General features: G+C 35.4%; 1 protein-coding gene across 1 annotated transcript in view; it reads left to right on the top strand.

The window, feature by feature from the left end:
- Window positions 1-26,801, top strand: part of LOC150100761 (putative oxidoreductase ZK1290.5) — an 82,461-nt gene that overhangs the window by 44,607 nt on the left and 11,053 nt on the right. Inside the window, exons 5-7 of the mRNA XM_090402104.1 lie at window positions 4,592-4,755; window positions 11,129-11,239; window positions 22,399-22,458. Of these exons, the coding sequence (XP_090258230.1) occupies window positions 4,592-4,755; window positions 11,129-11,239; window positions 22,399-22,458 (335 nt within the window). The remainder of the gene's footprint in view (window positions 1-4,591; window positions 4,756-11,128; window positions 11,240-22,398; window positions 22,459-26,801) is intronic.

The following is a 26,801-nucleotide window of genomic DNA, read 5'->3' as shown; positions in this document are numbered from 1 at the left end:
CCTTGTAGTTGGTTATGATATGTTATTGTCAAAAGAATCAGGAGTAAAAACAAGGAGTTTTTTGCATTGATAGATGTAGTGAAACCAAAAATTATATCCATTAATGAGACCTGGCTGACAGAAGAGGATATTGTTACAGGAATAGAATGTAATGGTTCAGTTTATTCAGTGAAGGTAGACAAGAAGGATGAGGGAGTGCTGTTAATGATTACTCTTCTTCCTAACATGGATATTAGGCCAGGTGGTTTGTTGCAGTCTCATGCCATCTCTTTCTTGGTCTTCCGATTCTTCTTTTTTCACTTAGTTTATATCTGTATAATATTTTTGGTAGTCTGCTGTTATCCATTTGATTTAAATGTTTTATCCATATCTGGTCTCTACCAAATTAATATTAATGATTTACAAAGCAGTTAAATCCATTTAGAGTAGAAACAACGGTTGTAGTATGAGTAATACAGAAAATGGGTTTGAGATTGTTTAGTGCGAGATAGAGGTTAACAGTACAAAATACACAACTGGGTTCTACTGTAGACCAGTCATCCCAAAAGAACTAAACTTCATAGACAAATCATTTTGGATATAAATCATCAATGTGAAAGAAAATGAATTAATAGAATTACTCGGGGATAACAACCTTAGCAACACACAGTGGAAAGGTGTTGTGGTTCAAGAGCATGTATGTAGTAATGATGTCTTGAGAATCTGTCTATAAATGAGTTAAGCATTATGCCTCCAATTGGTGACAGTGATCATGTAGTATTGATTGGGAGGTGATAGTGTATTAACAGCTATAGCTAAGATTAAACATAGTTCCACATATGTGGGTTATAAGAAACAGAGAATAGCTTGAAGCAGTGCTTTCATATGAAAAATTGCATGGTAGTTTCTTATGTGAAAATCAGCAGTGCATGAGAATTAGTCAAAGGATGCCTGAAAGAAGCTCTGACTGCATCCTGAGAATTAATTGCATGGGAATTAAATGAATGAAGAACAACACTAAGTTAGAGTTGCACAAAAAAGAGGATACTACGTATTTGATATTTTGAGAAATGATAATGACTGAAGTGCTATTAAAAAAAAAATGGCTAGGGAAGTGACAGCCATGGTAAGAAAAGCAAAATCAATTATGAAAAGTTAGCTGTACAGACTAAAGGAAATCCAAAAGGATTTTATTGGTGTGTATGTGTGTGTAGCTAGTAAAAGGAACAATTACCATGGAAGTATAACCTTATTCTCCTGCACAAACTGCATGACACCATAAAGGAGAAGAGATGAGGAATGCTAAGTCATGGTGTTCGCCTGCTTCACGACAATGCTCCAGTCCATACAGCTGTTGTTACGAAGGCTGCAGTGGAGGGCTGTGGCTTCCAGGAGATTGAACACCTGTTCTAGGCCAGGGCTGTTCAACCGGTTGATCGCGGAACGATTTTTGGTCGATCTCTTGTGTATTCCTCCTTACTTACAAATTTAATTAAAACTGAAAACATAATATTTTATTTATCATTATTTTGTATTATTTTTAATTCTTTTTAAGTGTATTACTATTGTTTATTTATTTTTCGTTAAAATTGTCAAATCAGTAATTTTCTTATAGGTCTGGGTAAATGAATTAATTTGGATCAGTGGAAGTCAAACAGCAAGCCGAGTGAATACGATTATAAGCAAAGTGTAAAAACTCGATTGTAGCTTAAATATTAAATATTTCAAAGCACATTACATCGATTTTTTGCTTAGGTTAAGTCCCATGTGAATATTGTAAAAAAATAAACTTTGTTTGTCTCGGTATAGTTTGTATTAGATGTTTTTATAAATAACTCTTTTGAACCTAACTGTATAAACTGCTTTAATAAGAATATGTTAGAGTGTTAAAAACAAAGGCAATGTTTTTGTAGCCGAAGCTGTACATGGCAGCATTAGAAAGATTGTTATTGAAACTTGTATGTATGAGAAAGGCTTGCGGGCTCTAAGTGTAAGCATCTCCTAAGTCAGTCACAAAGAGTTCAAACAATTTTCTCATGGCCGGCAACTTACAATCAAAAGAAAGCGGAGGAGAACAAAAGGTGTGCTGAACTTGAAACTTAAGATGAAAGACTCATACCAATTCTTTGTGGGTTGCCAAACTTCATGCGAGGTCTCAGAGGAGGCCTAATAAAAAGGGACTGAAGCAAGCAGAAGGGAGTCCCAGTTCCAGAATTGCTGTCAAAGAGGAGGCCGCCCGGTCTGGAGTCGTCGTCAGAGAGACTGCCCGGATCCACGTTGCTTGAGAGAGGAGTTTCCCGCTTCCAGAAAGGAGCTTCTCGGTTTGAGACGTCGCTAGAGAGAGACTACTTCTAGGCCGAAGACAAGGTTTCAAATTGCCGAAAGGAAGAGTTCCAATTGCTCTGAGAAAAGTTTCCAGGCCAGGTTAATGTCAGACATTCACCAGTGTGTCGCGTTTTCATTACAATTTGATGAATCAAACGACTTCACTGATATTGCTCAGTTAATGGTATTTATTCGCATGGTATTTCAAGATTATTCATGTAAAGAAGTTTTGAAAATTATACCGTTATTGTGAAGGACTAGGGGAGAAGACATTTTTTCGGCATTTGATGAATTTGTATAACAACACAAACTTCTGCTTTTTAAACTTGTGTCTATTACTACTGATGGTGCTCCTGCAACAATAGGTAATAAATCAGGCTTCATTTCATTATGTAAAAACGATGACAAATATCCAGATTTTTTAACGTACCACTGTATTATTCACCAACAAGTACTGTGTAGTAAAAGATTAAACACAAAAGATGTTTTGGATATTACATTTAAAATTGTAAATTCTGTTCGAGGAAAAGCCCTGCAACTGTGGTTATTTAAATTACAGGCAGATGATGATAGGGAACTTCTGTTGTACAGTAATGTTCGCTGGCTCAGCGGAAGTCGATTTTTAGAAAGATTTCTTGTATTAATTAACAATATAAAAATTTTTATTGATGAAAAAGGAGATATTTATCCACAATTGAGTGATAAAAGATATTTGTTACACTTATCATTTTTAGTAGATTTCTGTACGAAATTAAGCAATTTAAATTTGGAGTTACAAGGTAGAGATAAAAATTTAATTGACATGTTAAGTTCAATAAAAACTTTCCAACAATACTTACTTTTATTAAAGAAAAATATAAATGACTGCGAATCAAGAAATGCTTCGCTATGATTTAAAAGAATTTATTCGTGAAATAGAATTAGTTGAGGAAGAAATAAATTCAAGATTTAAAGATTTTAATAAAACTGAAATGATTGTATCTTTTATCAATAATCCATTTCAAGAAAACGTGAACATCACAGAAATTTCAAATAAAATTAGTGGGCTGTTTGATATAAACCAAGCTGAAGTAGAACTTGAGATAATAAACATTCAGAATAGTTTACATTTAAAATCAATAAATAATGAAGTCATTTGGAAGTATGCACATGAAAAATTTCCAATATTAACTGATATTGTGCGAAAAATTCTGTCCTGTTTCGGATCGACATACTTGTCAGAATCCGCTTTTTCAAATATGACCGTCATAAAAAATCAATTAAGAAACCAAATTACAAATGATCGTTTGGATGATTGTCTGCAATTGGCCACTTCTCATATCGACTTGACTATGAAAATATTGTGAGGATATCCAAACAATGCCAAATTTCACATTAACTTTTTTTTTTTTTAATCAATCAGCATTTCCTGTAACTTGTGAGTTTGTAATCAATCTATTGTTTTTTCTAACTTTGGTTTTCCAAAATAATAACTTTTTATAGAAAAGTAGCTCATGTAGTAAAAAAGGTTGAACACCATTGTTCTAGCTGTAGGGTGGGTTAGCTACTACCTCTTCTCAAAACTGAAGAAAGACTTTCGAGGAAGAAAATTTGCAGATGACAGTGAGGTGCAGTTTTGTGCCATTTTGCAAACAAAAGCACAGATTGTTTTTTCAAGGGCATAGAAATGTTAATTCAAAGATGTGAAAGTGTGTCAAAATAAAGGGAGATTATGTTGAAAAGTGACAATTGTTTTCTTTCTATCGTTGATAGAAAGGAAACAACTGTCAGGCCAGAAACTTATGGAACCACCCTCGTATATGCACATTAAGTGGCATTAATTTATGGAGGTGATAGTAATAAGGTAAGTGACATTAATTTAAGTTTATATAACCTTTAAGAATTTAAAGATGGTGGATTTTTTATAAATTGACACTCTTCTAATTCTCTTATGTCCCCAATGTTGTTTAGCGTTGTATTTTTTTCATGTTGTGTGGTTCCTTTTAATCCCTTGTTCTGTCATTAGTGTACAATTTCCTGCCATTTTCATTGTTTCCTAAGATGGAGTGGGGGTCAGACTTACTTTTTTCCTCCTAAATTCACTATAGCAAGCCTAATCCTTGCACTATAACAAACTATTTTTCTGGTCTCTCAGAGCCCATTATAGCCAATTCGATGAATAATGTGTAGAATTCTTTGATATTTTTTTTTTAATTTTCATTAATTCAAAAAAGCCTCGGACATTTTGCAAATAAAATGTTGTAGGCCAGTATTAGCAATCCTCATTTTGACATTTTTTTTTCTATAGGCTTATGTCGAGCTATAGGAGTTAGCAATTATAACATCCAGCATCTTGAAGAGCTCCTAGATACCTGTTCACTTGTGCCACATGTAAATCAAGTTGAATTCCACCCTTTTCAGAATCCAACAGAGTTGAGACACTTTTGCAAGGAGCACAAAATACAATTTGAGGTAAGTAATTAAGCATAATTTTAGGTGGCATCAAGGTTCTTTGTAAGTTGCACAGCTTGAAAAAAAAAGTGCTGGTACTCTATGTCTTTAGTATCTTTCTTTTAAGCTAATTTGCAGTACTTGACAACAATTATAAAGAAAGGTTATTTTTGCAAGTATAGTGGATTGTGGTTAATTATTTTGGCCACATTGAGAATTGCATAATTTGGTCCAATTAAGCATCTTCCCCAGTTAAATGAAGTTGCATGTCAAGAATTTAAAAAATGTATGTACAAAAACTTATGTACATACATTTTTTAGACAAGCTGTTTGTTTATTGCATAGCAAAATTAGTCACTTATAGATAAACTTAAGCAGTTGGCTTTAATTAAAGTAAAATATTTGTTATAAAAATTGCAGTTATGTAAGTATTAAGCATGCATGCAGTTCTTGTCAATTAATGACATTTTAGGAATCGATCGAGTGCAGCTTGTAATTTTTTATTGACTGTAAGTAAACAAAATCAGCACAGGTATTTATTACCTTCCTGCATAAAATAGTCATAATCCAGTAATAAATTTTCTAGTTCCTGGGTAATCACTCGTTCAAGCTCGGGAGTATATTATTATTATTACATGACAACTCCAAAGAAACCAAAGACTCATCGAGGGAGGGCACCTACTCTGTCTCTACCACTCAATCCACCAACTACACTGAACTGCAACTACAGTCATCTACACCAATGCCATCTACTGCCCACCACCACTAGTGTTTTCTTGGACAATCACAAACATCCATGCCCACAGTGGGATTCAAACCCACAGCCTTTTGGCTGGAAAGTGGATACGCTAACCACTTGACCAATCAGGCCGGCAATTATAAATATTATCTTCATCACTTCCTTTTTCTTCTGATATCATTTGATGTTTTGCTTCAATTTCTTCTTCAAAATCTTCGTTTTCTATATAGTATTGACGATGACCATCAGTGGATGCCAACTCTTCATAGTTTTGATATGGCTCATATTTAATGGGACAATGATAACTGAATAATTGAATGCTTAAGCCATAGTAAACAAAACAGTTTTGAATAGTCTTGTTGCTTATTCTTTGCCAGTTATCACCCATAAAATGTATTGCTTGCAAAAGATAAACTTTTGTGCTGTGACCTCCTTAGCAACTATTAAAAATCTGTAAAATTTTTCTTGATTTCCATTGTAATTCAATATCCCAGCTCATAAGCCAATTCTTAAAAATTCAAATATCATCCATGCAATTTTGTTTGCATGGTACTGAACTAGTAAACTGTCATTCTAATCCCTTTAAAAAGGGCGACACTTGGTCCTTTTTCCAGTTACTAACATCTTTCATTTACTAGTTCTTGACATATTTGAACAGCATAACACTGTTACATGATCTATTGTTTTCATGGATCCAAACAGTATAATTTGTTTATAACACAGGAAACCATCCATACAATAAAATAGCCCTATTTCTAGTATTGCAGGTATTATCAGCACTATATATTTGAATCAAGATTATGTAATTTTTCTAACACTCCATGTGGTAGAGGTTACTGGCTGGCTCAGTTAAATGGTGTTATCCCAAATAAATGAAACAAATTCATGTTATATTCTTATTTTGTTTTTGTTCATTTAGACCTTTCTCGGTAAAATTAACTGGAATCTACTATTACTTAATGCTAAAATGAGCTTTTATAGTTAACTAATGAGACAGTTCTAAAAAGCATCCAGATTTCTACTTGTTTAGTTTCAAAATGATTTTTGAAAATCTGCTTTTAACTAAACAAGAATAATGTTGATGTGCTAATATTCATGTGGTTACTGCCAGAGTTCATATCTTAAGAGAATATATGACCTGCTGTTGGAAGGGGAAAAAAAATTAGTGAATTTCTTAAGCTGTTATAAAGAGGATTTTATATTGATATATATATATATATTTTTTCAGAAATTGCTGAAAGTAAAATTTGTGCTAAGTAACTATGCTTTAAGTTATAGCTTGATCTAAAAATCAAGACGTAAGTGGAAGAATTCATTATAACTAATTAATTAATAACCTGTTCATTTAGTTTTTATTTGTAGAATTTTCTGCAATGTTTCATAGCCATATCAGTTCAATTATAGGAAAACAATCACAAAAAGAGAGATGCCTATGAATAAACAAAAAGAATTCTGCAAATAAAAATTAAATTAACATAAGTGTTTCCATTATTAATTAGTTATAATGAAGTGATGTTTTTTATTTATTTTTTTTTTATGGGTAGCCTTGGTATTGCATGCTTAAGATACATTCTCAAAAGTAAGAATGTATTTTTGTTTATGAATGAATTTATTTTTGTTAGACATATTTGTGTTAACCTTTCTTTATGAGAATTTATTTATTTACTTATTTTGAAAGTTTGTCAAATATATATTTCATGGTGAAATATTCCAATTATCAATTATAATAGCTGTCTTGAAGTATTTTAGAAGCAACACAGCAATACTGTTGCCTTTTATTCATAACTGCAGTTCTTTTCTTCATTGTTATATAATGTTCAGCATGCATTATGGAAAAATTATGGACATTACTGCCATGTTGAAATTATGAACTTTAAAACTGAATTACAGTTTATAACTTTCATTGAGTTCACGTGGAGTATACTATGTGTGTGTGTATACACACACACATATAGTAAAGGGACATACAGGTTTTTAACTAAGCATGGCAACTGCAATATTACTAACTTTGTCACCCATTGACTCATTTGGTATCAAATCAGTAATGTCCCTTTGCTTGTAAACATTTGAATTCAAATCCAGCTTAGGGCACAAAGAATCTTTACACTGGCTCCTATAGAGGTGGTAGGGTTCCCCACGCCCCCTGACAGAAACTGTTTTTACATCCTGCTAAACAGTGAAGCTGGTCAGAAGGACATATACAATTCACAAACAACCCACTGTAACCCACTGGCCTCATAGCCTTAGTTGCTTTGGTTGAGATTCACTTGATTTAATTATCTAGTCCTTTTGTTTTTTAGATGGCTAGAGTAAAGATGATCTTGCACTATTCAATGAAAATCATCCACTATTACCTGAACTTTCACAAACATTCATATGACAGTATGATTCTAACCTGCCTGTTGGTAGCAGAGAGTAAATACTTTCTGCTTAGCCAACCTGACTAGCATGGTTGATGTTTCATGATTTCAGAATTCCTTAGTTTTGATGGCCTATAATCCTATTCTTAATTTGGTATCTGTATCCACCGGGCGGTTTGAAAACGATGCTCTATTAAATGACTAGTCTTGAAGTTGATTACTGATGGCTGAAAAGTTCTTTAATATTATGGTTGGTCACAAATCCATTCTATCATATGGATCAAAAACTCTTGTTTAAGATCTTGAGTGCAGTATCTATATCTTGTTTTTATTAAAATAAATTGCAGTGTTAACATGAATACCTAATTGAGGTTATATTGGTTGAATGTAAATCATCCACGGTTTGTTACATTTACACCATAATATCTATTAAGCATAGAGTGATTAGTCAATCCTTACTGACTCCTTAAATTTACATTGGTGCTGTCTTTTGAGTTCAGTGTAAGGAACTAGTACTTTTCTATGCAGTTCTCTGGAATATTTTAAGTGCATGATTAGAAAGTCCAAATTGTTCATTTATTAAATTTTAGCATTTTTGTTCTTTTCATATAGACATCCCCACAGGCAAGGTGCATTGTGCCATGTAACGAGTCACATGTTTCTAGCCAGTATAAATCGGAGGAATATGATGCTGCCAAGTCAGTACAACTGTGTCTGGGTGAAATGGCTGTGAGAAGGGAACTGACAGAGTTTGAAAGAGGCATTGGGATAGGATGCATGTTGCAGGCCTATCTGTTTGGCAAATTGTTGATAAATTGGGTCAACAATCACTGATACCATACTGAGATGGAAGTGCAGGGAGTCAACTGCAAATGCTACCTGCAGTGGACAACTCACCACTGGTTGCTACAAAGGCTAATATGTAAAAACCGCCATTTGTCTGCTGACATGTTGAATGCAGAGTTCCGTGGATTGACTGGAACACAAATCTGTACAAAAACATTCAGAACTGAGGCTCATAATGGTAGTGCTGCAATATTGCAAACCCCACATTACCCAAACCATCATGCAGCGTTGTTTTCATTGGTGCAAAGAGCATGCACAGTGGGATGCGGAAGCTTGGAAAGTTGTGTTTTGAAGTGGCAAATCACACTACACCCTCTACCAACAGATGGATGGGTGTGTTGGATGCTCAGTAAATGTCTTTTACCAGAGTGCATAACTCCAACTATTAAATTTGGAGGTGGCAGTGTGATGGTATAGTCCTGGTTTGGCCTCAGACCTTTGTGGTACCATGAACATTGAACTCTGAGAAGTATCTGAGCATTCTGGACATTGTAATGATTCCTACTTTGTGGCAGTTCCACAGAACTGACCATTGTCTCTTTCTGCAAGACAATGCACCCTGTCATAAGTCCTCTGCTGTAACTGCATGGTTTTGGACATGAACATCACTACACTTGACTGGCCTCCCCTCAGCCCTGATCTCATCCCTATTGAACATCTGTTGAATGAACTGGAGCATCAGGTGAGGACAATGGACGTCTGCCCCACAACAACAACATATGTGTGATATATTTATATATGATCCATAAAAAAACATATGCAACACTTCGTTAACATCTTTACTCTGAATTATGTTTCACATGCATTGCACATTAACTCTCTTGATCTTGTCACTTCTGCTTCAGCAGCACATTTTTACACATTCATCAATATGTATTTCACATTAATTTCAAGTTTTTTCAGTATAATTTTTCATGTACAACCAATATTTGTGAGCTGCTTTCATGGTATAGAAAATATCTCGGAAGTAATGTGTTGTTTTCTGTGCCAAGTGAAGTGTAGAATACTGTAGAATCTATACAGATGTTCTACAGTATTAGAGCTAGAATTCCTCTCTGAATTATTAGTTATATTTTCTGAAACCCCTTCTATATACTATCTGTTTCTCTGGAACATAATGATTTTATACATACCTGCCTGATAAGAGAACCATGAGAATGAAATATTTTATCACATCCTGCCCCCACGGGAAGTATTGTATAATGCAGTTTGTACAGTGCCTGGTGTGAACGTGTTAATAAAATTAACATTAAACTTGACAGCAAAGATTAGTTAGCTTTGTATAACATCGTTTCTTTTACAAATTTTCTCTCTCCTGACATTACAAGCTTCTATGTCCATGTGCCATGTTTTAATTATTTGATGTGGCAAAGTAGCTTTCACCTTACAAAAGAAAAAGTATGTGCCTATTAACCCACCACTATTCTCCACTTTTGTATAGAAACTTTTGGACAATATGCTACAGAGAAAGAGATTATGTTACTCTGAAACTTAGTTTGACCTGTTGACTATGCATTTGTTATTTGTTCCTGTGGCTGCTGAACCTTGAAATGCCTTCAGCCACCTAAATATTTATATCATTTATCTTTAGAATTAAAAAAAAAGGAGATGCTTCCATTTCTTTATGCACTTGTTACATATGTTCCATTTTAGCTGTGTGTGCTTTGCTGTCTGCCAAAGGACTACACACAGTTCAGTATATACACTTCTTACCTGTACCCATTATAAAAACTAGGTGTCATTAGTTTGTTCAAATGAGCAAGATTTAAAGAATGAAATCTAGATAATCAGTAAAACATTTCATAAACAGTGATATAAAAAAAAATAATAAAGGGGGGGCAACAAAATTCTCGCTTCATTAGGGATATCAGAAAGGTGCTCTACATAACCTTAATGCTAATTCTCCCCCCCCCACACACACAAAATTAAAAGCTTATTTAGCTCATCCAAGGAGCTCCTCTCTGCCTTGACCTACCAAGGGATGTACCACATCCATTGCACCTGTAACTTGTGTTATGTAGATGAAACAGGACATTTCATGCCAGCATTGAAAAGAATGCAAATGACATATTAGATATAATAAATGCAGATTGGACATGAGGTCAAAAGTCCCAGTCAATTCTCATTTCTTAAATGGTCTCCTCCCATTTGTCTTTTATCCTTAATAATAGGACTCCAAGTAATTAATAACAGTGAATGTCAGCCAATTAGCTATATGCTTTTTCTACTAGATCAGGCTAAGATCATCAACAGTAATGTCCTGGTGAGATGTAGTTTCCGTCTGTGTGTGTAAATGATTGTAATTCAGGTGATGACCATAATTTGAGGATCCAAACAGCATGTAATTAATTTGGTTTCATGTTATTATCCTAGAATGGTAATAATAATTTTATCATGATGATTGCATAACCACAGAAGCTAAAGAATCTGAAATTTTGAATATTTACAGGGTTACTGTCCTCTAGGCAAAGGTCAGATATTAAGGGAATCACCAGTTGTGAAAGTTGCTGAACATTGTAATCGCACTCCAGCTCAGGCATTGATCAGATGGTCAATTCAGGTAAGGATAAAAACTTATGTGAAATATTCAAGATAAATGATGTAAAAACCATAATCCATTTTGTCTTGGAGCAAAGAAAAGAGTGGATGTATCCATGGGTATTCTCATAGATTTGATTACTAGCAGTTCTAACATTATGCATTTCACATCAGAAAGCACTGAAAAGCAGAACCTGGCCTTTATTTAGCTTACAAATGCATTTTGGTCACTGAAAAACATAAATAACACACTATATATCACTTGCGAATGTATGAACAAACTAAATAATACACTAGGATATACAAAAGTATACAGTAAAATGAACAAAAGCTTACCTTTACATGTTTTGAGTCATTGTATTCAAGCACTTTTAATTTCCTCTAACACTTATGACAATTGTTATTCTTAACAGTGGTACCAACTGTTCTGCGAGGTATGCCTAGCTTATATCAGTTATGCACGTCTTCCTCACTCAGTTTGATTAGTTCAGCTTTTTTTGCAAATACACTATATATCACTTGCAAATGTATGAAAAAACTAAATAATACACTAGGATATACAAAAGTACAGTAAAATGAACAAAAGTTTACCTTTACATATTTTGAGTCGTTTGATTCGAGCACTTTTAATTTCCTCTAACACTTATAACCTTATAACAATTGTTATTCTTAACAGTTGTACCAACTGTTCTGCGAGGTATGCTTAGCTTATATCAGTTATGCACGTCTTCCTCACTCAGTTTGATTAGTTCAGCTTTTCTTGCAAACTGAGAAGTTTATGGCTTCTTTTAGCTTGATCACTACGTTTAGTTGCCATATAATACAAATATAAGTATGAATGCTGTATTATAAGCACAAATATAAGAAATGCACAGCACACAATTTCTAAGAGATGACTTCTATAACAAACTGAACGCAAGTCAATTGAGAGTAGAAGCACATTGGAAGGTTTGCAAAAGAGCAAACCACGTGGCAAGTATAAGGATCATGGTTATATTTGAAAGGGATGAAAAATGGGAGACTACTGACAATCTTGTTCATCAATCTGGGTAAGATTCATCATATAGAATTATTTACCAATAAAAATTCTTCAGTTATAGTGGAAAAACAAATTATTTTAAGTTTACCAGTAAAAACCTAATTTTTTTAAAATAAATTCAGTTTTTGAATCTAGAGCTTCTTTAAAATATAAATTCTTGCACTGAAGCATACTGATCATCAGTGATCGTTTCAAATTGCTTTAAAAATAAATTATAACAGGAAGGGAATTGATCTTTTATCATACTCTTGAATCTAAGATTAGTTTAACAATGAAAACTACTGTATTGTATTATTTTTATATAAATCCCATTCATGAAAGATTGTATTTTTATTTATTTTATTTTCTACTTTTGCACTGAAATCAGTAATATATGCTATGAGCCCTACATGTAAGACCAGAAGAGGTCTCAACCCCAACAATGTCCTGGGCTATCCAGCCCCAGATGTAGGAAATCAAGATGTCATTCTCTGGTAACTTCATGACACCACCATGCAAAGTATCTTGAAATCAGCCAAGAAAGTAAAGCTTAGTGAAAATAAAGGTCCATATAATTTTGCTAACTTCATACACCTCTAAAGGCTGCAGTTCCATAATCATACTGATATTTACAGTTTGTAAATGTTAATACAATTTGGTATTCTAGAAGTAGACATATCCACCACCTTGGTTATCAGCATCATAGACAGTTTTTGCATGATGGAAGGTAGCAAGTGGTTGCCCAACACCCCGCAACCTGTATGTCGATGATAATTCATCTCTCTTTACTGCAAGGTCTGGCTCTCTCAATCCTATGTTAGTTCAGTAATAGTAATTTACCTATTCAGCAGTAAATTAATAGTTATTTTTAATACATTGCCTAGAGGCAGCAAGACATAATTCTGACATAGAGAGAGAGAATAATCTAGACAGACATAATCTTAGTGCCTCAGATTATGTAACCCGAGTGTACATCTACATTCTACAGCTGCATCCTTGGGATAGTACTGAGACTGATAAGCAGAAAAAAGTGATTAAGAATGGATGGCTGCTGTTGAAGTTTAAGTGGAGCTTCATGAAAAGAGAAAAGATCCTAGAGTAGATGGGAAAGAAGAACACTCTCTCTCAGAGAAAAGAGAACACCAAGGTATCTCTAGTCCTCCAAAATAAAGATAGAATAAAATGAATCATTTCTCAACCTTCAGTTTTTTGTCTCTCTGCCTCATTCATATTTAGGCCTTGAACTTGAAAGAAGTCAACTGCTTGATTGAAGAGGTCCTGCAAGTCTCTAGTAGGCTCTGAGTATAAGAGGCAAATGTCTATACCATTAATAGTGGTTGAGTAGCCATTATGGCCTAGAAGAGAGCAAAGAAACTCGTTGGTTATCCAATGAATTTCAATGAAATAGACAGAGGATTTTTTTTGGAGTATAGGATGATAGTAAGGAAATTTGCATAATAAATTTCCAAACATAATTGAGTAAAGCTTCTGGACCTCCTATAATAGACAGTGCTTGAAGTATAGCTTAAGGGAGACACTGTCAAAGGCCTGGAAGTCCAGGATGTCATAAAGAGAGGCTCCAGTGGGTGTTGGGACTCGGAGGGGAAATAAATATTCTCAGCTCAGCCATCTGCCTAAAATTATGCTGGATGAACTAAAAGGTGTTTAGTTGAGACCTTATGAAAAAAGCTATGGGAGAACAGGAGCAACTATAATGGAATGGTAATATGAAGGTACAGATGCATCTTCCCTCTTTGGAATGAACACTGTTTTTGATGTGTGAAGATACAGTGGTATACATTTTTAGTAAACAGAAAGAAATCTGTTGTACATTAGTACTGGTACCATGGTGGATGGATTATATAATCTTGAAAACTAGCTCAAGAGACCAAGCATGCAACTCTTTCAGTCCACTTCAGGCCTCCAATAAGTGGGATAGTTGTCTTCCACACGATGAAATTTTATCTAAAGACATTCAAAATTTCTGTTTTCCCATGGTGGGATTCACACTTACTGCCTGTTGGTTGAAGAGCACATATGCTATTTGCTCTCCAACCAAGCCAGTGTAGTAAACAATATGACATCAGGATAAGTAGGTTGCTTACATACAGTACAGGTTGAAATTGTTTAGAGTTAAATTTTCAGTTGTTCAATCTCATTCTTTTTATGAGACGCTTCGTGATGCCATGTAAGTTATTCAAAACACACTCAAAGTAATTTTATTTTTGTAAAAAATACTGACAGAAGTTATAATTCATTTTATTAAACTTCAAACAGTTTTGAGCTTATGTACTACAGACATACAGGTAGTCGTCGACTTACGACTGCTACTGCATCTCGCACTGCGTTTCACTATGAACTACTGTAACAGATTTTTGTACTACACTCACACGCCCTATCCGTGTGGTCCCTGTAGCCTCGAAACCTAATGGGAACGGTTGTGCATGTAGTGTCAGCCCACTGCCCAGTAACGTGTGATTCATGCGTCTTGATTTCTGTTTGCATACATATTATGTTCACTATTTTTGGTTCAGTTATAATTTGTGTTACAATTAGCATTTTTTTAAAACCCCTAAACATGTCAACCAAGAAGAAAGTACCTATCAAGAAAGCAAGGCCATTGATTTAGACACAAAATTGAAAGTGATCAAGCGGCATGAAGAAGGAAAGAAGGTGAACGCGATCGCACGTGATTTTAAATTATCTCATTCTACAGTGTTGACGAATTTGAAAGACAAAGAAAGGATTTGTGAAGTTGTTAAAGGTTCGGCACCCATGCAAGCAACAGCGATAACGAAACAATGTACAGGGCCAATCCATGAAATGGAAAAATTATTATTTCTTTGGATGGAAGATCAGATACAGATACAGAAGCAAACACCCTTAAGCCTTCTTACAGTGCAGTGGAAGGCTAGAAGTCTCTTTCAGACGCTGAAGGAATGTGCTGGAAAAGATTATACTCAGACATTTATAGCAAGTACAGGATGGTTCAAAAGATTCAAAAGAAGATTCAACCTTCATAGGGTTTGAGTCACTGGAGAATCAGCAAGTGCAGATGTAGAAGGAGCTCGAGTTTGTTGAAAGTCTGGATGAAATAATTACAGAAGGAGGTTATCAACCAGAGCAGCTTTTCAACATGGATGAGACTGGATTGTTGTAGAAAAGGATGCCAGAACTCACTTACATTCACCAAGAAGCCAAAAGCATGCCTGGTTTTAAAGCACTTAAACATAGGCTGACTTTGATACTTGGTGGGAACGGAACATTGCAGGTTTTAAACTGAAGCCTTTTTTAATTTATCATTCTGAAAATCTCCGTGCGTTCAAGAATGTAAACAAGCACACTCTGCCTATATACTTCCGTTCAAACCGAAAAGCCTGGATGACTCAAACATTGTTTGAAGACTGATTTCTAAATTGTTTTGTAACTCAAGTTCGTGAATATTGCTTCGAGAAAGAAATTCCTTTCAAAATTGTATTAATCTTAGATAATGCACCTGGCCATCCACTTCACCTAGACCACCTCCATCCAGATGTAAAAGTTTTTTATTTGCCGGCAAATACAACTCCACTCATTCAGCCTATGGACCAAGGGGCGATTGCCACATTTAAGGCGCACTATCTTCCAACCACTTTCGCCCAAGCTATAGCTGCAACAGATGCTGACCCAGAATTATCTTTGCGAGAGTTTTGGAAACAGTATGATATTTATAAATGCATCAAAAATATTGCGGCCGCATGGGAGGCTGTGACATAGAAATGCATGAATGGAATCTGGAAAAACTGTGTCCAGCGTTTTGTTAAAGATGAATTTGATAGTGAACATGAACTTTGAATGGTTATGGAAAATATTATAACACTGGCAAATGGACTTTCTTTAGACATTGAAGTGGAAGATGTTGAGGAGCTGCTAGAGCAAGAATCTGGAGAACTTACGAATGAAGAACTTATCACTTTGGAAGAAGAAAGGATGGAAGAACAGAAAAATGAAGATGAGGAAGAACCAGAAAGAATATTCACCACTAGAGGGTTATCTGAAGGTTTTTTTCTACTAAATAAACTTCTTACACATTTTGAGGAAATGGACCCAAACATCGAACGATTTGCAGGGATTGAACGAATGGTACAAGATGATTTTCGGCCATACCGTGAAATTTACAAGCAGAAAAGGAAACAAACAATTCAGACAAAAATCAACATGTCTATGCGAAAAACAACTCCCACTGTGTCAAGTGGCGGCATCGATGACCCGCAGCCAAGCACAAGTGGTCAGTAAAATATTCATCATCATCATCATCAAATTCCTGCTATGTACCCTCAAGGGGTGTACAGGATATGATAGTACTACATGAAAAATTTACATCGTTATTAATTTCCTATTTACAATTTTCCTCTAAATCAGTCTGTTACTTGTCAAGACTCCAACATTATCAGATCTTATATTTCTATCGTCTAAGGCACTTTGTACCGTATCAATCCACCTATATATTGGTCTTCCTCTGGGTCGTTTTGCTGCCAACCTGGCAGAGAACACTTGTTTTGCTAATCTTTCCTCGCCCATTCTGTTTAAGTGACCATACCACCTGAGATTAGTTCTGCTAACGCATTCCTGGATGCTGACAATGTCAAGTTCTTTCCTAATATCCTCGTTTTTAATATGATATTGCCATTGATGCCATCTGCTCATGCCTCTAATCTTTCTCAGGACTCTCATATCTGTGGTCTCTAGTCTTTGGTCAAGTGTTTTACTTCTGACCCAGCTCTCAGATCCATAAGATAAAACTGGTTTGAACACTGTCTTGTATACAGCTAATTTAGTGTTCCGACTAATTTCTCTCTTATTCCATATGAATTTATTCAATTGACTTCCCACCATACCAGCTTTGCTGATTCTGTTGTCTATTTCTATATTTAATTTACCATCTTCGGTAAAAATCGTGCCTAAATAGCTGAAATGTTTTACTTGTTCCACAGCGTCTCCATTCACAACACAGTTGACATTTTCAATGATTCTGCCTATTTTCATTGTCTTTGTCTTTTTATTGCTGACCTTCATACCATATCTATTACAACAGCTATTCAATTTAGTCAGAGAATCTAGCAGACTTGTAGCGGATTTATTTAGAAGTATAACATCATCTGCATAAAGCAAAGAGCTGACATTAACATCTCCAATTTTGATATCATGTTTAATACCACTTTCCTTCATAATGTGATCCATATAGATAATGAATAACAGAGGGGATAATGTACATCCTTGTCTCACACCAGATTTAACATTAAACCATCTTCCTGTACTTCCTTCAATTCTAACTGCTGACTTACAACTCAAATAAAGACTAAGTATTGCTTGATATAATGCCCCATTGACACCATATAACTGCAGCGTATTGAATAGCTTCTCTCTTGGCACCTTGTCATGTGCCTTTTCCAAATCGACAAAACTTAAATACAGATCTTTGTTATATTCCCATGCTTTCTCGACTATTTGTCGTAAAGTGAAGATCTGATCCTGACAGCCTCTATTTGGCCTGAATTCAGCTTGTTCTTCACCAAGCTTTTCTTCCACAATTCTTCTCAACCGTTTCTCAAGTATACTTGCATAGATCTTGCCAGGACAATCAGTAGGGAAATACCTCTGTAATTCTCACATGCAGATTTATTTCCCTTTTTATATATGGGTACTATGAGACCTCTACTCCAATCATCGGGAATTCGTCCCTCTGTCCAGGCCTTCTGAACTATGCAGTGGAGCCACTGTAAGACTCTTATACCACCATACTTCAGCATTTCTGGTCGAATATCATCTACTCCTGCTGCCTTTCCACATTTCAAGCCTTTGATGGCTTTTTCTACTTCATGTATTCCTGACTGCATGTCTGGTCAGTGTTTTTTAGCACTGTGCTGTCATCACTGCTTGTTTCATTTAGAAGTTTTTCAAAGTAATTACTCCATACTTCAAGGATATCTTTTTCTCCCGTTTTCATGTCACCTTTATCATCTCTAACTCCTTTTACAGCACACTTTCCTCCATTCCTAAGCTTCTTCAACAACCTCCAGAATATTTTGCTACCTTCTTGATATTTATTTTCTATATTCTTGCCAAAGTCCTCCCATGACTTTTGTTTAGCTAGTTTTACACAGTGTTTAGAATTCTTGCATTTGTCTCTATATTCTCTAAGAGCACAAGCTGACTTATTTGACAGGAACTTTTGATATGCTTTCTTCTTTTCCTTCACTGCCTCTTTAACTTCCTGTGTCCACCAGGGAGTTCCGATTGTTTTATCCTTACAGACAACCTCACCACATGCCTCTCTGGCAGAATCAATCAATGTTTTCTTCAGAGTTTGCCACTGAATCTCCAAGGTTTGATTCCTGTTCTAAAACTCTTACATTTTTTCTTCAATAATCTTTGTGTATTTTAGTCTACAGTTCACATCTGAGAGCTGCTCAACTTTTATTCGCTTTAAAACTTTCTTACATGTTATTCTTTTCAATATGAAATTCAATTATCTTGCTCAAGACTAGATAGTGATCACTTCCAATTTCAAATCCTCTGTACAATCTGGTGTCCTGCACCAGGGAAAAAACATCACTATCAACAATAACATAGTCAATGTAACTTTTCTTATTCCTAGCCTCTTCTCTCCATGTGAATTTGTGCACATTTTTATGTTGGAACATGGTGTTAGTAATAACCAGTCCATGTGCTGAGCAGAAATCCAACAGATATTTGCCATTATTATTAGCTTTGCTCTTTTCTCCAAAATTTCCCAAAATATTTTTGTATGTCTCATAATCATTTCCTACTCTGCTATTTAGATCCCCAACAAGGACCAACTTTTCATTTTTCATTGTGTCAGTGGCTTTTTCTAAAGCCTCAAAAAATTTCTCCACTTCTACCTTAGTAGAACCTTCTGTGGGACCATAGGCACAAATAAGTCTCATTGTCCAGTTCCCCATTCTCATATTTGCCCACATTACTCTACTTGAGACTGACTGCCATTCAAGAAGATTAGCCTCGTATTTTATTACTATTACTATTATTACGGGCAACTCCAGGGAGTCATTGGACTCATCGAGGGAGGCCCCAAATCATATTCATCACAACTATTTGACATTCATACAGTATCTATCATACCTCGCCTTAAACTCATTCACTGTCACAGCATCCACCACAGACTCGGGGAGCGCATTCCACTCATTCACTACTCTAAAAGTAAAGAACCCAGCTCTAACACCTTTACTAACCACACTTTTGCCCAGTTTCCATGGATGTCCCCTAGTCCTCCCACAACCAGCCCTGTTCTCAAAAATATCTTCTGAATCAATTTTATAGAAACCCTTCAGTAATTTGAATGTCTCAATCATATCTCCCCTCCTCCGCCTATCAACCAATTTTTGCAACCCACAAATCCTCAACCTGTTCTCATACGGTTCATTCCACAGACCTGCTATCATCTTGGTCACCCGCCTCTGGGTCCTCTCCACATCCTCCCCATCAAGAAGAAACCTAGGTGACCAAATCTGAGCACAGTAGTCTAGATGGGGTCTTATCAAGGCTCGATACAGAGGAACAATAACCTGCTTGTCTCTGCTTGTCATCGTATTCTTCAGCAACCAAGTGATTTGATGAGCTGTTTTGGTCACTTTTGCAATGTGTCCCCTAAATTTCAATTCCTTATCTACCAACACTCCTAAATCTCGTGCCTCATCAATTTCCTGGAGCACGGTTCCACCAATGCAGTAAACTGCCGCCAATCTTTTCACCCCAAAATGCATAACCTTACATTTTGCCACATTAAACTGACATCCATTCTCCTTAGCCCAGACCTCCAATCTATCCAAATCATCCTGCAAAATTTTGACGTCATCTGCATTCACTATTGCCCTACCCAACTTCGCATCATCCGCAAACAAATGAACTGTTCCTCTCAGATCATTTCCTATATCATTTATGAACAAATTAAACAGCAGTGGTCCAAGAACAGATCCTTGTGGCACACCACTAGTCACAGGCCGTCTTGTGTACTCTACTCCCGAGTAAACCACTCTCTGATATCTCTCCGTCAACCACCCTCATACCCATCTCACCAACCCTATGTCCATTCCCATATGCTGCAATTTACTGATTAGAATTCCATGTGGAATCCTGTCAAAGGCCTTGGCAAGGTCCAGTAGAATCACCGTAAACCCATTACCCTTATCCAGTTCAGCCGTCACTGTGTTATAATACGTGAGCAAGTTACTGAGGCATGACCTACCCTTCACAAAACCATGCTGTCCCCGATACAGTATCCCATTTTCTTCTATCCAATCTTGTATTTTCCTCTTGACTATTTTCTCTAAGACCTTGAAAATGATTCCTGATATGCTAATCGGTCGGTAATTTACTACAGCAGTCTTGGAACCACCTTTATGCAGTGGAACTATTTTCCTCTCTTTCCACCCGCTCGGGACTAACCCAGACCCGAGACTCAAATTAAACAAAATGGTCAAGGGTACTGACAATTCTTTAGCTGCTTCTCGTACAACACGAGCTGGTATACCATCCACTCCCACAGATGTATTGACATTGAGGTTATGCAATAGACTACTCACCTCCACTTCATTAACCACAATTCCCGTATAATCTACTGGTTTATCCGTTTCTGCAATGTCACCACCTGGATGATATACTTTTGCAAAGTGCTCACTCAGTAACTCAACTATCTCAACTGATTCAGTTACCTCCCTACCATCGGCATTCTTTAAAATCAATCTGCCATGTACATTTTTCCTTTTACTTGCTACATATCTAAAAAATTTTGTGTTGAATACTATGGCTACTCCTTCTTTTCCTTGATTGTCATTGCCTGAATATAACATTTTGTATTTATTGCTCAGAAAGATCTCACCAGTGTTGGTCTTTTTTGTTTCAGTCACCCCGATTATGTCGATCTGGTACTTATCTAATTCCTCAGCTAGCTCCATTTCTTTGCCATTCAGGCTTCTTACGTTGATAGTACCGATCTTTAACTCTGGTGATGGTGAGTTGGGGTTTGTTTTCAGATTTGTTCCAGTAGCTGACTTTTCGCTGTTTGCCCTGGTTCCCTGGCGAAAACAACGGGGGCCTTGTTTAACCGGGCGACGCCCCAGCCGGCATGAAATTTTGTCACGTCGTACCATCATTTTTAATTTTGGTTTAACCAATAAGAATACAATTTGGTCGGCTAAATCCCAAATTGCCAGCCCATCCTCGTTCGTTCAGTATCCAAGTAGATACCCAACAGGGTGCACCACGAAAAGATGAGGATTGGACATTAGGTCAGAAGCCCTGGTCTGTTCTCCGCATTCCTTTAAAGGCTATGTGGAGGTCTCCTCTCAGTTATACAGCTTTGACCCTTAATCACCTCCAGTAAAATATTTCTTATCTATTTTCTACATATGTTTTGTTTAGTTCTTTAAGATAAAATATTTTTTAGGTTTTATACAGTATTTGATATCTTTTTCATAATATTTTTTATTTTTGTAAATAGTAAACCAATTGTGTTGTACACAATGTCTGATTTACTAAACTGGTGCAACTTACGTCCAGATCGCTTTACAACCGGTCGGTCGGAACCTAACATGGTCATAAGTCGACAACTACCTGTAATTTTGTTATTACGAATGGTCTGTTAGAATTAGGAACAACTTACAAATTTTAAGAGATTGTTAAAATTTAAATTTCATTAAATTCCACCCAGTCAGTATTAAAGTAGTAATAACAGTTAAAATCATTTTGCCTATAAAAGTGTGCCAATGGAAATCAAAATTGAACAGCATGTATATCTTGTGTATGTATCCTAAATCCCAAATTTTATGAAATTCCATCTGCTTGGCTACTGCTTGAAGTGGTATTATTGCAGTACATCATTATGATACATTTTGTTCTTTTGTGCCCTTGTAAATGGTCTGATTGTAATAAAAATTAAAATGCCTTAATAAATTTTTATAAGGATTCCCAATTTGAATAAAATCCATCCAGCCCAAGTCCTGGAATAACCTACATTTGGGTGGCAAAACAACTTGTTTGTTATTTGTGAAATGTAACTAAAATATGCTAATATATTGGTATAATATTTGTCACAATTTATATATTTCTTTATTTCTAAGAGAACTTTCTAATTATAAAACTTTCAGAATGGTGTTGTGACCATTCCAAAATCAACAAAGAAAGAGAGAGTCAAAGAGAATTCACAGGTTAGTTTTAAATATTAATTTTTTACTATGTAGTACATACCTGTACAGTTTCTTTGAGCTTGTTTAATTTTGTATGCTACTATCAGATTCTATAAATCTGCTTAAGAACAGGAATGTAAGTCTACATGCATGATGTAATAATGATTATAATTTTTTGCTTGGTAATCAAGGAAATTATAACAGACAAGAAATTATAATATTATTATTAAAATAATAATATTATCAGGGAGTCCAAAGACTCGTCCAGGGAGGGTACCTTCATCATCTACACCAATGCCATCTACCACCGACCACCACTAGTATTTTCACGAACAAACATCCATGCCCATGGTGAGATTCGAACTGGTAGCCTTTTGACTGGAGAATGGATACGCTAACCACTCGGCCAACCAGGCCATATTGTTTTAATCCTGTACCCAAGCATAAGAAAAAGTTTGTCTGTGAAGTATCTTCACAATTAGGCTGCTTGTACATAGAATGCTGACTTCACATCAGTTGCCTTGTATATCGTAATGCAAAGCTCACATTTCTGGGTTCAACCTTTACTGAGGTTTCCTTAGTGGGAGCTAGACCACCCAGAAATGTACAGAGGTTAAATCAATGTGGCAGTCATATTTTCCATGTGTGTGTGTGTGTGCATACATACACGGTAATACCCTGATTAACGCTCAGGATGCATTCCTAGAAGACAAAACGCTAAATGAAACAGTGTTAAATGGGGTCATTTTAAAAAACAGTAAATAGGGATAGGGGAACACATGACCAAGAATAAACAAGTTTTACTTTAATTTTAAGTTATTTTTATATTAACTTGCAAAATATACATAACACACGTACATACGTACACAGAAATACAAAGGTTATTTTTGTGCTGTCAAAAGTTCTGGCTCTTCTGAAATTCTTGATTTTTTAGTGATGAAGTCATCTAGTGTCGTTTATCGTTTTCTTTTTCTCTCATTAAGCAATTGTCGAAGATTGATTATTTTTTAAATCCATTGAAACAACCTCTACTAGCTGAAAAGTTTTCGCTCATATCCTCCTCTCTTTGTTTATGAATATGATTAAAAATACTTCTAGCCTTTCCCATGATTATTGCCTGACTTAATGGCATGTTGCATTTGGTTTCATCATCAATCCAAATGGAAAGGCATTTCCTCTAAAACATTGCTTCTGGATCAGGTTACCTTTGTTGCAGAAGACATGGTTGTGGTTGCAGAACACTTACATTCATCCATGCTTTTTTAAAATCATTTGTATAGTAGAAGTAGATAGACATTTAAAGCGACTCCAATGTCAACTTGACATTCACCTTTTTCGCTTCACCTCCTGCATTTTTATGTTGAGTGAAATGCATTTTCTTATCAATTTTGTTTTATCGTCTTTACACGCACTCATTTTGAATAATTTAAAAAGTGATAGTAATGATTAATTTTTAATGAATAAATAGAATATTTGTTGATTTCCATGATCAAAATATCAATGATTACAGCGCATAAATAATGTTTTACGCATCACTCCAAATCGTGTGATAACTTGGACGCTATTTCACTGCCAACGAACAACTACATGATGAATTGGGAAGACAAATGCACAGGACAAACAGATTTAGGGTTTAGGGGAAATTACAGTGCTACAATGAATCAACTTTCGCTGATTGGTTTAGGTTTGGGAATAATCATATTATATGTGAATCATGGGATATATGATAATTTGAATCAGTGTAAATTTAGTGCTTTTTTAGGGTTCGGAAAAAACCTGCATTTTTATCGAATCAGCATTTCTCGGGTAGCATTAAATGGGGCCTTACTGTGTGTGTGTAGACAAACACACAAGAGTGGTCTGAAAAGTTCTCAGCCTAATAATAAAAAAATGAATTTATAATTTCAAAATTATTTCTATTTTTCAACATAATCTCCCTTAATGCTAATATATTTATTCCAGCGATGCTCCAGCGCCATTATCCCATCCCTGTAGTGGTTTTCAGTAAGATCTGCAAAATACCCCCCTCTAAGCTGCAATAACCTCTTAATTCGAAGAAAAATGCTGACCAGTAAGGAAGAGTTTTAGTTTTGGGAAGAGATAGAAGTCATAGAGAGCGAAATCTGGGGAATAGGGTGGATGTTCCAAGGTGCATTGTCCTGATGAAAGATATTTTTTTTCCCCCTACAAACCGAGTCTTTTCTTACGAATTTTTTCATCTAGTCTGGTTAAAAGATCGGAATATTATTCCCTGGCTATTGCTTTACCCTTTTCAAGATAATTAATAAACAAAATGCCTTTAGCATCCCAAGACACCGATGCCATGACCTTTCCTGCTGATGGAACCGACTTTGTCTTCTTTGGCGCTGAACAATCGGCTTCTGTCCACTGTTTTGACTGCTGTTTGGATTTTGGTGTGTAATGGTGAATCCAAGTCTCATACATAGTAAAAAATTGATGCACAAAATCAGTTTTATTCTTTTTAAAATGCTCCAAGCACTGTTCAGAGATTTTTATGTGAGTGTGTTTTTGATCTGCTCTGAGCAAACATGGCACCCTTCTTGTGCAAAACGTTTTCATGTACAATTCTTCATGCAAAATATATCCTACATGTTCTTTTGAAATGCCTATAGTCTCAGCAATTTAATGCACCTTGACTCACTGGTCATTCAATATCATATCGTGCTCTTGATCAATGATTTCTGGTGTTACACTTTTTGGACATCCTTCACATGGATCATCTTCAAGGCTGGTAACAGTGCGTTTAAACTCAGCAGTCCATTTCTTAATTGTCGAAAATGAAGGAGAAGAGTGCCCATATACTTTTATAAACTTCGAATTTCTTTTGCCATTAAACCTTCTTTTACAAAGAATTTTATAACTGCACGATACTCAATTTTATCCATTTCAAGGGATACAGACAACACTTTTGCTTCAGACAGCTGTATAAAACAAAGTACTTAATAGAATGAGACTTGCAATTTCAAATGGATGCTTATAAGAGATGTACTGACTTAGAAAAAAAAAACTTGTCAATAGTGTCTCCATCTATTGCCGAGGCCAAGACCTTTCCAGACCCCTCATATATAATTATATATGACTTCCACATTGATTTAACCTTGTAAAATTATAAACTTGTAAATTAATTTAGTATTTACAAGGTATAACAATTAAATGACTGAAATGCAAATTTAAAAACTCTTTGTTTACCTTTCTTGTAGATAGGCTTATACGTTGATAACACATCACTATTAAATTATCTCAGGAAATTACAAATGAGTCCTCATTTGCTCTTTGTAGTGCCTGCGTGCACGTGTCATAGTTTTATGTTCCCGTGAAGATGGTGATGTGACATTGCTGAAATATAGGAAATATTTATTAAAGTTTCTTTTAATTAATATTCCAGTCTACGTTATAATTTCCTAAAATAATTTAATAATTAATAGTTATTTGTTTACCTGTATAGTTTTAGGTAGATGAATTTCGTCACCTATTGTGAGACAACCACTCTTCTTTACTGAAGAGGCTTGAAAAAGTTATGTTTGGTCTTTAGATCTGAATTTCCAGACTAGTAAAAAAAAAATAATCAGAAATATATATAAAATTCTTAAAAAAAATTAGAAAAAAAAAGTCCTTAGCCCACTCACAGTACAAATGTACTATAGGTTTATGGAAAACCTTTCATGGATAGGAGCTACATACAAAAGAAAAATGTCTACTATCACCTTTGAAGTAATTGTCTTGCGTAACAGTACAATTAGACGATGCCACTGTTCAGAACATTCAATTAACTCATCTTCTTGAATGCTTTTTTTTTTTCGCTGCCGCCATGTGACATTGGATGCCAGAAATATCAGAAAATCAGACATCCTTCAGTTTAGGTAATAGCCAGAAATTACAAGAGACACTGTCTGAATACATAGGTTGGTCTAAATTTTTTGTAGTCAGAAATGGACAGACAACTGTTGCATCATGTGCATGGGCATTGTCATGATACATGATGAAATTCTTTGGATAAATTTCTTTTAAAATTGTTTTAACATTGGAATACCATGAATAGGCATACTACTAATACAAGACAGAAAACTCCTATGAAAAAACTTGATGTTTAATTGTTAAAAATTTCACATATCTCAGTACAGCAATTAAACAATTAACAGAATATTCTGAAATGGGGCACCATAATAGCTACAGTAAGGTAAAACAGTCAACATACCTTAAAGACAAGTATAAATATACATATGAATTATTAGTGTTTGGCCAAGGTTTAACTCTTATGAACAGCTTCACATAACCATGACTTCTATCCAACTTCACTCAACATTTGCAAAACTATCATTCTAGAAAGCACTTCTAAATGGGTG

Source organism: Typopeltis vanoorti, chromosome 12 (assembly GCF_054136105.1).
Source record: "Typopeltis vanoorti isolate ZY-2024b chromosome 12, IOZ_Tvanoo_1.0, whole genome shotgun sequence".
NCBI classification, from domain to species: domain Eukaryota; kingdom Metazoa; phylum Arthropoda; class Arachnida; order Uropygi; family Thelyphonidae; genus Typopeltis; species Typopeltis vanoorti.
This window is presented reverse-complemented; position numbering and strand designations above follow the sequence as displayed.